General features: G+C 44.4%; 2 protein-coding genes across 3 annotated transcripts; one reads left to right on the forward strand and one right to left on the reverse strand.

The window, feature by feature from the left end:
- Positions 1-4565: 4565 nt before the first annotated feature.
- ergic3 (ERGIC and golgi 3) lies at positions 4566-14101 on the reverse strand. Of its 2 annotated transcripts, XM_018742348.2 has the most exons (14): positions 13994-14101; positions 13678-13748; positions 13187-13274; positions 12204-12323; positions 11824-11917; positions 11280-11445; positions 11135-11192; positions 9530-9544; positions 9182-9213; positions 8988-9084; positions 7009-7073; positions 6625-6761; positions 6165-6220; positions 4566-5799 (listed from the first exon to the last, which is right to left on the reverse strand). In XM_018742348.2, exons 1-14 carry the CDS (start codon positions 14079-14081, stop codon positions 5720-5722), a joined length of 1167 nt encoding a protein of 388 aa, XP_018597864.2. In that variant the 5' UTR covers positions 14082-14101; the 3' UTR covers positions 4566-5719. The 2 variants fall into 2 exon arrangements, with proteins under 2 accessions (XP_018597864.2, XP_018597865.2); XM_018742349.2 differs by lacking the exon at positions 9530-9544.
- On the forward strand, positions 7185-8980 carry romo1 (reactive oxygen species modulator 1). The gene is made up of 3 exons (XM_018742350.2): positions 7185-7386; positions 8021-8151; positions 8521-8980. Exons 2-3 carry the CDS (start codon positions 8021-8023, stop codon positions 8627-8629), a joined length of 240 nt encoding a protein of 79 aa, XP_018597866.1. The 5' UTR covers positions 7185-7386; the 3' UTR covers positions 8630-8980.
- Positions 14102-15974: the final 1873 nt, after the last annotated feature.

Here is a 15974-nt window from a genome sequence, read left to right on the forward strand (position 1 = left end):
CTTTGTACGATAGGAGGAAACACACACAAACCCAGGGAGGACAAAAAAAATGAAAAAAATAATCATGTAGAGACAACTAGGAATCCAGGCGCTGTCCCTTTCTAAATTACTTTGTCCCGCGACCGTTCCGTAGGTTTACTGTGGACGTGATGGACAGGGCTGTCATCTTCCCATGGGGGTGGGGGGGGGGGGGGCGTTGGGACACAGTGAACTCAGTGTGAGAATGAGAGCTAGACCCCCGCTCTGAGTCCAGTCTTGGATGCAAACACACCCACACACACGCCCCCTCCCATTTGCCCAGAACAACATCTGTTTCTGTGCACTGGGAGCCCCTCCTTCTCCTCCAGCTGACTGCGCCTCCCTGTAAATTTTCCCCCCCGACTCGTGGATCTAGAAGAGAAAGGGGGCGTTCGCAAAGTAGTCCCTGCTCACGTCACAGTTCCAGGAAGACGCACATTATATTTTGGAACATTTTGTCCAGACATACATATTCAGACTGACTGCATTATGCAAAACACACAGGACGAGCGCGTATCAAGTGCAATGGCTATTTACTGAAATACGTATCTCTGTATAGGGAAATTTAGTTTGATTAGTCAAAATATAAATGCCTTAACATGTAGTAAAAACGGATCAATACAGCCGGTGCGACTTTCGCGTGTGCCGTTACCCTAATTGCGTGCTGTGATATTAACGTGTACAGTGCGACGAAGTATGACTAGTCCCACGTGGAGCGCGGACGGTACGTGTGCGGAGAGAGGTGTCACCTGGCCAAGCCGGCGAAGGAGAGAGTCGCACATCTGGCCGGCCGCAGGGCTCACGCGAACGGGGGACCCCACCTGTGTTCCCGGGAGAAACTGGGCTCAAGTGCAGGGAGCTCCTGCTATGGACCTCTTCCCAGAATCTACTGGGAAGGTTTCTAGGAACTTTGCAATAATGTGTAACTGTGCGAGGGGAGAGCGGGCTGGGGGGGAAGGGGGGGGCTTCTCCGCTCTCGCACTATTTATAGTGTGGCACAGCAAATAGGGAGAGGGGTGCGAGTAGGGGGGCGGGGGGATGGGGGATAGCGGTGGCCCAGATGCCAGCGGAGGCCCGCGGGCACGTTGCCCCGGTGGCCTGGTACGAATCCTGTCCATGTAGGGCAGAAAGCTGGCAAGGGCCCGCTGACAGCTGATGCCCGCACTCGACCCAGAAGGGGGCAGCGCGCACATGCCAGCGCCCTCATGGCCCCATTCATTCACCGCGCGGCGCAGTTCCCGGGAACACGCACAACTGCGTCTTCTAAGGAGAAGTTCGCCTACTGTCGGTGTGGCATGACGCATCGTGACCCGCAGCGCATCTCATATCAGCGTGGAGAGCCGTGCCCTTAATGTGTTTGTGACCTTAAAAAGAACTTGGCATATAGATGCATAAACATGGTAAACGGATATTTTATCCAGGTACATGAAACGGGCACTAAAGATTAGCATTTCTCGTGTCATGCGTGTGGGTTCGAGCGGATGACATCGTCTAAAAACTGAGAGGCGACCACGTGAGCGCAGAATTTCTTCGAAAGGAGTTTGATGAATAGCCAAAAATGAGTCCCAGGTTTGGTTCCCGCTCAATCAGAGCTACCGTACCTACGGTAACACACACTGGAACTGATGTGGTCTTGCAGGCCCCGGGGTTAATCTAGGTCACTCTCCAGAAGGGCTCGCTGTAGTAAGTTCTCAGATTCCGATGAGCCGCTGAGAACATTCCAGGCTTTCACACTACAAGCGGGCGATCGCATCAGATCACTGAGCACATCCTTTGCCCTGCTAATCTGCCACGTTTTAAAATACTGTTTCTTGCACGTCATGTCCAGATAGTTTCACCTTTGAGGATGGGATGCTGCAAACCCTTAAGTCGGCTTCCGTACATGTTTTTAGACTCGCTGCCGTCGGCGTCCTACGGGCAGCCTCATGACCGTCGGCAAGGAGGTCAAAGCGCTCCTTCAGCCCGGTGCCCCTCTCCCTACCGCCGAACGTACCTCGGTATACTGTGCGTTAAAGGCAGCAGAAGGGCAACGACCCCCACCGACCCCAGCCGCCCCCACTCACCCCACACACCCCCACGTTTGTGATTTTGATGTGTCCGCTTCTCCTAATGATCTCAGGAGCCCTGCTAAGGTCAACGCCCTGGACACCGAGGGCATCGTACCCCCTCGCACCCGTCACCACGTGCTCTGCGGGACCGGTGAAGATCACTTGACAACCCATTATGAGTCGGTTGTTTCTCTCTGAAGTGACTTTTTGTGCTTTGCGCACAGAAGAGCCGCCGCCAGGAGCCCCGCAGGGGTGTTCTGTGAAAAACGCATTAGATACAGATTCTTCTCAGCGATGGGTGAAAAGCCAGAACGAGCACTTTTTCCATCTTGTGCGTTCTTCCCTAACCCCCTGGCATTTCAGTTTTTATCAGACACCGCACAAAATTACCGAGATTGCCATCATTTGGCTGGAGGGGACAGCGAGGAAGTCATCTCGGATGATGAGAAAAAGAAGAAAAAGGAAAAAAAAAAAATCACATGGTATTAAAATGATGGAAATAGATTAAAAAGTAGGATACGTTTGCGAAATAACATGCCCGCATGTTCACGGTGACCTTTATTACAGAAAGCCGGAGGCGATGCGGTTGTTTTTCCGCACTTCTTCTTTGGAACGTGACACGATTACATTGTAAACAAATAAGTCGGTCCCGGTGAACACATTTGATAGGGAATGCTTATAATGGCAAAGCCACGTGTTGCGCAGGAGAAAAAAGGAACAGGTTTCGGGAATTCCCTCGCAACCGTCGCAGGAACCAGGAACCCCAGGCGGAGGAGGGAGCGGCCCGAGCGGGGACCGCGGACGTGGAGCGGAGTGAGTCGTAGCGAAGGGACGGTGAAGTTAATAAGGTCTCATTCCACCATTAAGTTCATAGTGAATCGCGCACTGCTTGCTCCAGTTATCCTCCGTATGAGATGTTCTAGAGATGAGTTTCGAAACCAAAGGTCAAGATGGGCAGCGCCAATATGGTTAAGGGGGGGGTGTTTTCGCTACGCCTTCCTTCCAAAGTGGTCAGGTTTTTCCTCAAAAGTCGTCCTTCTTGGGAGCGGAGGAGGCGGAGGCTACGAGCGGGAGCTTTTGAAAGCGCGCGGGGTTTTCGAAAGGAAGCGGAGCCGTGGCTCGGCCGAGGCCGCGGCCAAACGCGCGCCGGATTCGGTGCGTCGTGCCCCTTCCTCCCACGAGATGCTTCGTAATGCGGCGTCTTAGGAACAAGGCCCAGTTTACCCTGGATTGAAAACATCCGAGAATTATCAAAGCTGTCCCCCCCCCCCCCCCTCCCCTCCCACCCCCAAGCATTATTTCTGTGTGTGTGTGCGCTTTGTATCATGGATAAAACAGGATGTGGAGGCTGGGGGGGGTGGTACAGTTTCCCAGTTTCCACTCTCTGAATAACAGGGGCAGCAATGTAACCCCAGCTGCTGGGGTGAATCGCCCCCCAGAGGACACCGTCTGGGTCGAAAAGGGCTCGCTTACACACACACACAGATGTAGTCATAATTCAGTTCTTTAAAAACAAAAATACCACTTATCTGAGTTATCTTGCTGTGAGTCACACTCAGGAAATCTCTCCCAGGACACACAGCTCATTCACTGATGCTGCAGGTCAGTGGCAGTTGTACAGCTCCAGTGCGCCCCCTGGTGGCAAAAACAGTTAAACGTTGTACCTGATATTAGACTTTATATTGTTTGAAAGAGCATCAGATGGATCAAGAGCTGCACAAAGGAACATTCTGGAATACTTTAGGAAAAAAAACAGGAAAGGAGAAAGCACTTTAGACTTTTCACATGGCGAAAAGTGGTTCGCCGAGCAGGGTTGGTATAGTGTGGCGTGTCGTGGACAGTTGCAAAAGACATTCGCAAGCTGTGCTCATTTCTTCCAAAAGAAATAGAATAACAAAATGTTAAAAAAATAAAAGCAACAGAATTCGACCGGCTGTTTAACAACATATTTCCATTCAAATGTCACAATTTAAACAAATTTGAATTGTTTAAGCATTTAAATCCTTGTTAAAGTCCTAATTGTTTTTTAAAAATTCAGAAGTTTTCCCCTCCTTCCAAAGGTACAATATGTATTCATGTACAAATGTTTAAAATAATTAATACCAGCAAGGCTGCAGCTAACAAGGCTTAATAAGAATAAGTCCTTTCTTCTTCCAGCTCCACAACCATCAGTACAACACAGTCAAGTCAGCTAAGAGTGTATTTTAGTCAACCTGAAATTCCCCCAGACACACACAACCTCCTTGGGAAAACAATGTCGGTCAACCAGTTACTCAGCATTAAAAAGTCAAATTTAAATGTCATCTCCCTCAAAATCAGCACTAAATAGATCCTGGCAGAAATGTGAAGTAAATTCCACTCTGTCAGCGAAACAACATGTGAACCTAACGCCTTTTCTCGATCCCAGACATTGCTTTCAGTAAAAAAAAAAAAAAAAAAATATTAGACAAAGTTAAAAACAGTGGTTCGTGTAAATGAGACAAGTAAACAAAGGTGTTTAACATTTACTTTATTTTACAAACAGTCCGGACATTTAAAATATAAATATATCTCTCCCACACCCCAAGCCCTGAAATGGGCTGTATGCATCAGACAACACACATTCTCTCACACACACACACACACACACACACACACACACACAAAAAAAAACCTCAGACCCAGTATTAATTAGGTCAATAAGGTGCAGTGGCCACAACACATCACACTGCCCCACACAGTAATACCGAACTTTAGCAATTACCACTCTCCGTTTCAACACGCCTCCACAGCAGTCGTGGCGTTAGGACTCCTGCTACTCGACCCCATCCCCTCTCCTGAGTTTTGTAACACAGGTGCTGAACTCTGAATGGCGAGCGAGTTTCTGCAACTGCGGCCCAGAAGTCACACCTCCTCTTCCCAGACAGCCACCGTGGGAGGAACCACACAGGAGGAATAATAACAATGATAACAGTAATAAAAAAAAAAAAAAAACCCCCACAAATAAGGGCAGTTAAATAAAAAAAAAATGCCAGTTGACAACAATAGCAGCTGTTTGCCCCAGGGATGTGGCCAAACTCACAAGTGCACAGAGAACACCATAAGCCAAGTGCTCCAGGTTCGAGAGGCTAGACTACAGAATCACCACCAGGCTGCTCTGTGCTGTGATACAGACCAAATAAAATTCCAAGGTACGAAGTACCAAATCTAAAAGGAAACACATTTGCTCCTCTAATTAAGGGAAAGAAAAAAATGGCACCAAAGAAAAGTTTCTAAAACAAATGAGTTCCAAAAAACATAAAGATTACAAAGTTGAGTTTTAAAGACACTAAATCTGCTGTCTTAAAGACTCAATGGCATGTTAATATGTAGGACACCTGGGACCACGAGCCTCTTCCAAAGACTGAGAAACGGAGCAAAATGAAGACCAATGTCCTGTCTAGTCCCAGCAATTCCAGGTTTGTATTAGGAGGAGAAAATGAAACGCATTGTGGGATACAGGGGAGCCTGTGTCTTCTGAATTTGTGCAAGGCGTCATTAATGTTTATTTTGTTTTCTGTCGGCATAAAAGGGATTGTGGAAATCTGTGTGGCTTCGTCCTTCTGAGGTGGATCTTACAGAGACTAAATAACCATTTTGTTTACAGCAGTCATGAAAACTCCTCGATCTTCCAACTAAGATGCTTTCCCCAACTCTATCTTCTTCTGGATGGCCCGTGCAGAGTGATATATCAAAGAGTCAATGAGCCCAGCCACTGGAGAGAGAGAGAGAGAGAGAGAGATAGGGTGGACATTTCATCAGATATATTTACAAAGCATACATATAAAGAAATGTAATTCAGAGCATAGGCATTTCAATATCAGCACCGTGTTAGAAAAAAAAAAAATCCAGTGAAACAGATTAATGTCCTCCTAAAATATATTTACTCAGTCAGGTGAAAGCTTTGTGTCAGGACTCTGTGTGTTAGATGTGTGGAAAAAGTATTAAATTAGTACTAGATTGTATAGTAACACTATATTGATTTAATAGAGTAGAGCAGAAACAGCAGAAAAGAAGAAAGACAGACAAAGAAAGACAAAGCAGAGGTGAATAGAGACCCAAAAGTTGTACTGTACACACCTGTGAACACTCCTCCGATGATAGCACACACTCCAGTCAGGAAGTGAGTAAATGACCTGGGAAGAAGAGATACTATGATTATCGCATTTTTGCGGAGGGGATCGACACTCCGCTATGGACTGTATGACAAATGTTTAAAGAGGTGAGTGGACGTGCAGGAAAAGATTCCTTGAAAAGATCCTGTAGCTGGGGTGCGGTGGCGCAGTGGGTTGGACCACAGTCCTGCTCTCCGGTGGGTCTGGGGTTCGAGTCCCGCTTGGGGTGCCTTGTGACGGACTGGCGTCCCGTCCTGGGTGTGTCCCCTCCCCCTCCAGCCTTACGCCCTGAGTTGCCGGGTTAGGCTCCGGTTCCCCGTGACCCCGTATGGGACAAGCGGTTCTGAAGATGTGTGTGTGTGTGTGTGTGTGTGTGTGAGATCCTGTAGCTGAGTTTAAATAACGAATCTTTTTCAGAGTCATACCGCTGTTTCTCCGTGAACTTGACCATCATCGGGGAGAGTTCGTAGAGCACAAAGACCCCAGGCAACCCCTGGTCTCCGATTAGTCCGTTGGCCACTTTCTCATGTCGCGTCACTGAGAACTGGTTTGTTTTCACCACCTGTCAAATGTAAATAATGCTTTGACACAACTGTGTGACTTTATTTAAATGCTCAGAGCAGCTAACTTAAGTCTATTCTGGAGGACTGGGCACAAACGCAGCGCACATTCAAACACGTTTACTCCGAGTATGAAATAATGTACCAGTATATTTAACAGATGTACTTGCGGTTCAAACATATGAAGGAATCTGGATCTCCAGCGCTAGAAATTCTTAAGCATGCACGTGCAAAGCTGCATAAACTAACCTCTCCGTCTCCTTTCACGTAGATAGTCGGCACTATCTTCACAAAGTACTGGTACATCATGGACGCTAAAAAAGAACCGTAATGCACAGGGTTACATCTGACAGTACAGTACTGTAACACTAACACTGTAAAGGCAGACAGTGGACTGAGGCTCTACGTTTCGCACTTCCCCTTTTCACCGCCGGGGGCGCCATACATTTTCGACAATGCATTTCAGCGCCTCTGACAGAGTCACGTGGTCCGGGTTTCTCCACCAAGTACTTCCTGTCACGTAATGGAGTCAAGTTAGCTGACTTTCTGAAGAGACACTAGTGACCCTTGTCTTGCTTTGCTACCGAGAACAGAACGTAAATATTTAAGAGCCCAAAGACTGAAAAGGTAAGACAAGAAAATTCTGGAAAATGACCGAAAGGAGAGCCGTGTGCTCCGCAGGGTCCGCGTTCCGAGGCCATAGCGCGGTGCTAGCCACTAGCTAGTTGCTTAGCTAGCCAGTTAGCCGCGGAAAAACGTGACAAAACGGGCAGAAGTGATTTACTGCAACATTCAGATGTGTTAGAGAAATACTAATAGGACGCGAATGTGCGGTTCGAAGTCGTTTTTCACACCAGGCAGGTGCATAAAGGAGCGCTTTAGAAGTAGACTGAGGGGCGCTGTTGTTTTTGCAAATACTAGAACCAATCATGCCATGGCGACATCGATTGGCGTCAGTGAGTGAGCGCGGCTCTGCAGCCCAACCGTGTCGTTGCTCACTTACAAATTTAATTCATCTGAATCTTGTCTCCAAAGCGACTTACAGTTGTTTGCAGCCGAGTACATGTTAGGGAGGGTAAGAGTACTTGCAAGGGTACTATTACAGCAAGATTCGAACCCGTCATCTGTTTTGAGTCCACGAGGTGCCACTTACTTAAGCATTATTATGCCACCCGCCGCTGCTCTCTTTTCACGCATAGCAGACAGTTGTGGGGAATGATGGGTGAGTCTGTGCGCTGCTGTTCCCCCCAACTCTGCATAGATGCCCGTGGCTGTGGGACCGTACGGACAGACGCAGCCCAACTGCTTTGACAGGGTCAAGATGGGCTTCATGATGGGCTTCGCCGTGGGCATGGCGGCTGGGGCCATGTTCGGAACCTTTTCCTGTCTCAGGTATCCCACTGCTACCCTTGGGTTTTACACCTCTCCCTGCCTGTCTTTTTGGGAAATCCCATGTTTGCTTTGCCAGTGCCTGGACCTTCCAGGCTGCTCGCTCATGTATTAAAGCCACTCAGACTGAAGAACCAACAGTATTAAACTGTTAGCTGAATTAAGCTGAAACCTAAATTGAAAGCTGTTGGTTGCACCACATCTGTTTTATTCACTATATGTGTAATCATCATACATTTATTGCAGGTGCATAAAATTTTTTTTTTTTTTTTTTTAAAGATCTGGCAGTTTTCTGGTAGATAAACTGCTGTTCTTTGACATTGTTTTGCACACTAATGGGCACGTACTACAGTACGGACTGTATTCCCCCAGGGTCGGGATGAGAGGCAGAGAGCTCATGGGAGGAGTGGGAAAGACCATGATGCAGAGTGGAGGCACGTTTGGCACCTTCATGGCCATTGGAATGGGCATCCGCTGCTGAAGTTTTTTTTTTTTTTTTTTTTTGCACTTTCACCTAAGACTGTCTGAGCATCATAAATCCTTTCCCATTACACAATGTAAATGATGTGGAACTACTTGTAATAAACAATGCGATTTATGTAAGGAGAATACTGTCAAGCAATACTTTTGGCCCTAGGCAACAACTCCAGGTAAAGCACTACAACAAAGTGTTGTTATGCTTCCAAGAGTTTAAATGTGACTATACAGTGTATTTTGAAGCCTCATTTGACATTCAGAGGAAAAACTGTAGTCTTCCTTTGAATGCTGTCCACATTTGGCTGCAGAATTTAATTCTGACTGCACATCAAATAAAGTGGCTGAGAAAGACTAATCCAAACCTTGCGGGGCTGCAACGTTTGTTCCATCCAAGGGATTGACAATGCCCGGGTAGTCCTTTCCAAATGAGAGGTGTTTTATGTTGTGAGTCATGTTAATCTGGCAAAAGAGCAAGGACAGGAGGAATGTTTAATCTGCTAGGAAACTGGAGAACAGTGACCAGTCTGTACCACAAAAAGGGTTAGTGTATACTTACATTATCCAGTCCAAAACTTTGTAGATCATGAACTGCAAAAAAGCAAAGTGAAAATAAGTCTGTTGGTTGAATGGTTCTGGCAATCTGGATTATGTTAAGATTTTAAACTGATGCAGAAATTGATTTGGTTTGAAGAGATTTGGTCTGTGTGTGATTAAACTGATCTAGTTAGAAGAAAATTTTATGCAGATAAGCAGAGTAGGAAACATTTGTTTCGCTCACAGTTAAGTAACAGGGTAAATGCAGACAACCTTTGTTTTTTCAAGTGAAATGACTTTACTGTGTACTTAATGAATAAATAGTTTGCAGGGGCACTTGCAGGTTTTGATTTAAAAAAGAGTAACTTACTTTCCACAGCGTGCACTGCAGAAAGAAAGGGGGAGAACAAGTCACTGTACGATTCATGTGAGGAGTACACAGAAAAGCCTGCCGGCCTAAAGGGCAGCAAACTGCTCCTGGTTATAGTGTGAGCATCGCATGGCGAGCAAGTGCATCGCATGTGCATTCTCACTAAAGCCAGGACTGCACGTACTGTCTTGAAGTACAGTGGGGACCAGCTTTTTTCTGTGGACCAGTCAGTGTCTTGAGAAACAGTTGGGTTCAGTGTTTTAGCCCTATCACTCTTAATTAGAAGGGTGCCATAAAATTAAACTTGAAGGCCAGTTTGGTTAAGAAAACTGGTTAAGCCAGTCTTTTGCAATAACCATTTATAGTTAAATAGAATACAGTCCCTGTAAACAAATTTTGAGATGAAATGGGAACGTATTAAATCTACAGGTCATCCTGCTGGGCAGCTTATACCTTGTTACTTAATAGGTACTCGAGATCCACAATTAAAGCCTGATTTTTGCAGATTTACAGTAATAAAAGGGAAAAATCCAGTTAAGATGCATGTGATTGGCGCATTGAAGTGAAATTAAATTCAGGCAGCAAAGTAGCTAAAGAGGAAAGGTCCCTGCTATTGTATCAAAGAATTTTAGCAAAGGAACAAGCTTTGGGTAGAAGAAAGAAGCAGCTGAATGACTAAATAGTAAGTAGAACTTTAATAATATACCCCTTGAGGTAGTGTGTTTTATAACATTGATGGAATGTCAGTATTGTACATCAGTCTACAAAATTCTTTGAATACAAGCCTTTTTACAGGCAATACTACAGCATTAGCAGTAAACATGCCTTGTCATTTAAATTCATATTGTCAACATGCACACCAATTAATGCATACTAATAAAGATTTGTATTTGAGATTCCATATGTGAAACAAAATCAGAGCTGCTCACTTGAATGCATATGATGAAATAATTATTAAAAGGCTCTGTTTCCATGAACAAAGCTTACAGCCTAACTCCTAACATGAAAACTGGATAGGAGTTCACATAATCTGCTGTTTCTGCTTCTAAAAAAGTTTAACCCTAATACTAACAGTTTCTCACTCTAAAAAAATCTAGATATTCATCAGTTTTAAGGGGTACATTAAAAATTCCTGGCATCTCAGTGGTACATATTGAAAGACAAGGAACCACCTTTGGATGTATAAATGTTGCCATTACTCATCAAGAGCCTGCATCCTCATCTGGTCTAAAATACACTTCAATGGCATTACTCATCTTTCACCATCTGGTAGAGAATCCATTAGATGAGCCAAGTGGCAGTGAGCTAACAGCTGTATCCAATCCACAGAAGCATTTAACCTTCAAAACTTAGTAAGGGGACAATTACAGACAGTTGGATTGTCTGTTTTTCTGTCACTTTAATCTTCTCTTCATCCAACAATAACTTAGAACTGGCCAAGAAATGATTTAACCATAGTGGTGGAAAGTTCAGAACTTTGTTGATATGTCTAATATTTCATACTGCATTGCTACAGGAAACCTTTGATTTTTCTTCTCTTTTGACCAGAAAAGCAAAGGCTCCTCTCACTGTCTTGTGCCCTGTGTTGTAATAAACAGGACTTACCGTGAACGTGAGACTGCTGGAAACTCTTGCCAGGGGCAAAGTGAAAATTTCCTGCCACCTGGCGAGACAGAGTAATTAGACAAATATTATTCATTTAATAACTAATCTTAAAATGGCTTATTTGTCAACTGTATGTGAAGAGTACCTTGTTGACTTCCAGAAAGCCATACACCTGGCAGCCCTCATTCTTCTGCTCCTGCATCTTTTGGCTGAAACCCTCTCTCTTGCACTGGTCGATAGTGTCTGGGTTTTTGAACGCCCAGCCCCTCCGTCGGTATGCCTCCCGTACATCATCACACGTGTTACAACACCTACAGCAAACACGAATTTGTTGCTGCATTCGCAAGCAAAGCACTACACTACCAGGCTAATACTTCATCAGTGCAACTTGGCAAAAAAGACAAATAAATCCCAACATTTCTGCTGAAGAAAAACACGTGTGTATAGGTAAAGCTCAAAAATCAGTTTGGTACACAATTTTTTTCCCCCTTTTTTCTTTCAGATGTTGTTAAGGATAAGGTCATCCGGCTTGTAAAGGAATATGAGTGTTTTAAGAACGTACATTTTTTGGCCCTGTAAGTCAAAATTAACAGATGTCTATGCAAATGATAAAGTCATAAGGATGTCAACAGGTTTTTTTTTTTTTTTTTTTTTTTTTTTTTTCTCTCTACCTGCAGAAAGAAACTCACTTAAGATCTTCTGTTTCAGCTCCATAACAACTCTCACAACGGTCAGGGTCCAACTTGCTTGCATCAAATAATTCTCCTTCCCCCTTTCCCAGTTCTGGAAAACAATAAATATGCAAGAGTCAATATGGAACTTTTTATCTTTGGTAGCAGTATAGTTTATTATTGCTCTTTCCCTCCCTCACACATAAAGTCAACAACCAAACATCAAACACTGGCAATCCAAAAACCAGTGTGTTGTACTACTATTTAAAATCATTTCAATAAAATGTAATAAAGACAAACAAATATATGCATCTCTTGATGCAACTGCCCCTCCTGAACCATAAAAGTTCAACCTGACAGTATCTGGGAATACAAGCATCAGAAAATCCCCAAATCACCGTGTTTCTCTGGTTCGGAGGTAACTGGTTTGCTGTCCTTGTCTAGCCTCTGCTTGAATAGGTTGTGCTCAACATCCAGCTGCTGCTCACCAGCGACGTCCATGGCATCTATGCTCAGATCTGACAAGGAACAGAACATATTAGATGCAAAAAATGAACTGCATCAAGTGGAACAACTGAGGGCTTGCAGTGGTTTTTCTATTTTGCAGGTTGACAAATAATGGTTAAGAGACTTGAAAATAGCAGCTTTGTTTTGCACTTTAATAATCAAGGCATGTCTGTTATTGAAGATATTACTGTTATTAACCTTTTGCTGGGAAACTTTAATCAGTTAATACATGATTGTCCACATAGTCCTTTAACAGTTAAAGGACTGATTCAAGAAAATTAAAATCACTGAATTTCCTTACACTTTTACAATTATCAAGATGAAAAAAATGTTTAGTAATTTCACTTGGGGGGTGCGGTGGCGCAGTGGGTTGGACCTCGTCCTGCTCTCCGGTGGGTCTGGGGTGCCTTGTGACGGACTGGCGTCCCGTCCTGGGTGTGTCCCCTTCCCCTCCGGCCCTACGGGTTAGGCTCCGGCTCCCCGCGACCCCATGTGGGACAAGCGGTTTGGACGGTGTGTGTGAGTGATTTCACTTTATTTAAAAAATGTCTAAGTGAAATTAACCCTGAACATATGGTTGCTGAATGGTACTAGATGGCAATGAATAAAATATATTAAAGTATTTAATGGATTGGTTGTACAGTAAACCCTCATAATGGGGTCCCCGTACAACAACAACTGCAACGATTTATGAAAAAATATATTCCTTTTCAAAACAATGGTTTTATAATTCAGTACAGTTGCATTTTCGAACAAATTAACCCCATGATCTGATGGATGAGTGTACATATACTGAGACATTTTTGAAATAAAGTAAAAAAAAAATTCCAGTTTTTCTTCATTATGCTAGTGTCTATTGTTCCATTCCACTTACAAGCACATGGCATGTGTGGGAATATAACATCAATGTTAATTTTCAATTTATCACCACGGGAAGTGTCCACAAACAATTCCGGATGAACCTGTTAAAGAAAAGAACGCAGATTATTATTCTGTTAGGCAGCATTTTTAGGCACAGGTGTATTTTACATGCAGTTTTTCCAAATTTCTACATAACAACAAATGAGATTATCAATTTTATATTAGCCTTCAGAAAGCTTACAATTAATTTGCAATGAATGATTTACCTACTTATACAGCAGGGTATTCTTACTGTATCAGTTTAACTTATCCTTGAAGGTAAGTATTGATCAGGGGCATTGATTGATTGGAGCTGTACCGTGGGATTATACACATGATCACACGCCTAAGTTACGGTAAATAGACACACGAACAGTTTTAACAGTGATCAGCAGCAGAAACATGTCAGGACTATCACTCATTGTGTGAAGTTAAGACAGAGAGACTCTGAGCTCCGCGACCCACCTCTTTGGTGAGGTAATACTGCAGCTCCGAGAAGAACAGAACGAGCATGATCAGCCCGCTGATTATGGTCACTGTAAGGCACAAAGAAGACAATCGTATCGATCATGCGGACAGGCTTCCTGGTCAATAAACGCAGACAGAGGGCTGTTACCAGCAGTAATAATTATCATGTGCGCGCGCGCGCACACAGCCACCGTCTCGTTCGAACACCGACCCGGCACACTGAGTCTGACACTCACACAGAGTACTACCTCTGCGCGCTCGCCCGGGTCTCTCCGCGGCGCCACGTGAAAACGGTACACGCGGTCGTTCTTACCCGTGGCTCCGCCGCACGTCTTGATCCTAAAGTCCTCCAGGGTTTTCGGATAGGCGTCAAACTGCTTCAGTTTATTCAAAGCCTCCATTTTTGTTGCGCTCTCATTCAGACAGGAAGCAAGACTTGAAAGACTAGTGTTGCCTATGCCACACTTCCTGTAGCCGATAGCCAATCACATTTCACCGCGTTGAACTACACCTGGCCCGTTCTTCCGGTTTCGCGTAACTCACGGCGTCCCGGAGGACCGCGGCCGGGCGCAGCTGACAGCGAGGTCGGAGGCGGAGGCGGAGGCGGAGTCGGAGGCGGGAGCGGCAGCGGCAGCATCCAGGCCGATGAGCTGTTTAAACCGTAGTCCAGCGGTTAGTGCACATCGTCCTTCTACAACAAGTTTCACAATGTTTGCGTTTTTGAGACTGAGCTTGAAGTTATAAGTGAACTTCAGAAGTTTTTGGGCCATGATGAGTAGCGTGTAATTACCGCACAGCGGGAATTTAACTTAAGTCCGAGAAAGAAAAAAAAAACTAACTTGTTCATCACGGGTGAAACTGCAACAGCAGCACAGTTCTGGCAGCTTTGGGGTTTAGAAATTGGAATAGTGTTTTTTTGTAATATTTTTAAAATGTGGGAAAGAAGGGCTTTGATAACTACATTTTACACTTGACTTGTGTGTAATACTTGGTTAATAGGAAAATAAGGTAAATTATGCTTTACCTTGTCGTCTCTCTCATTTTCGAGAAATCAAGTAATATGTTGGAAAGGAGAGGAGAAATCAAATGGAATGAAAACGAGGTTCATGCTGCATAAGAAGGTTTGATCAGAATTTCTGCGTGTTCCTACAGAATAACAATTGATCAAGAGGTTTTTCTCAGGGACCTTCACAGAATGAGCATCTGGTGCCAATGCCTTCTTTTTAGTCTTTGGATAAAGCATTCACTTTAGTAAAATTTACAAATTAATTTATAGGAGACTTCTCACTTTATTGGTCAAAAGCAGTTTTAAAGGTAAAGTCCTTTACAGGGATATTATCGATAAATCTTGGTCAGCCGCTACACCCCAACCAGACCCCTTCGCTCGTCTACTTCTGCTCGCTTGGTGGCCCCCGTACGAAAAGTAAAGCACGGAGGTTTTCGGTTCTGGCTCCGTTGTGGCGGAATGACCTTACCCTCTCACTGAGAACTGCAGAAACTCCGTCTACCTTCAAGAAGGGTCTGAAAACTCGCCGTTTTTGGATTCACTTCGCCCAAGATCTCTCCAGCTCACGTATGGTCTAAATGTTCATGCACCCTAACTTCATGACCATCCCCAGATAAACCTTTACACAGCCGGCTACTCCAGCATTGTATGTGAATGTTTGTGTACCTTATAAAAAAATAAATTTAAAAAAATTGTAGGACGTTTATCAGGATTCATCTATCCTGCATTTTATGCAGCTACTCGAGCGATGAACATCGGTGCATCAAGTGGAAAGTAACAAACTAGATTTACTTCAGTCAGATGTCTGCAGATATGTCTATTTCTAGTGATGCACAAATTGTATTTTTGCTGAGATGTGCGTCGCTTTGGAGAAAAGCGTCTGCTAAATGAATTAATGCAAATGTAAATCTATTCCAATAGGGGATCACACATGACACTGTAACAATATCCATTTGGAACAAGGCCCTGATCGCTCTGTTATTTATGTGAAGACTGGGTGAGAAACAGATCTTCCCCACAGCAGAGGACCACGGACCCATGTCTGGAGCATTGGGGTCGTGCGGCGTCTTTTAACAGCTTTTTTCCATTGTTGTGCGCGTGGCAGTATTGCTCAAGGACACTGGTCTCACATACTGTGTTCGCCATATGAATATCCCATTGATACGATTTCCCCGAGTACCTGAAGAAATATTGAATTCATCCAGGAGTTGTTTTCCCCTTTGAACTCATAGACGATTACATGGCTACAGTTCTATTTTTGCCACAACATACAGTATGGCTACAATTT

This window comes from Scleropages formosus, chromosome 22 (genome assembly GCF_900964775.1).
Source record: "Scleropages formosus chromosome 22, fSclFor1.1, whole genome shotgun sequence".
NCBI lineage: Eukaryota > Metazoa > Chordata > Actinopteri > Osteoglossiformes > Osteoglossidae > Scleropages > Scleropages formosus.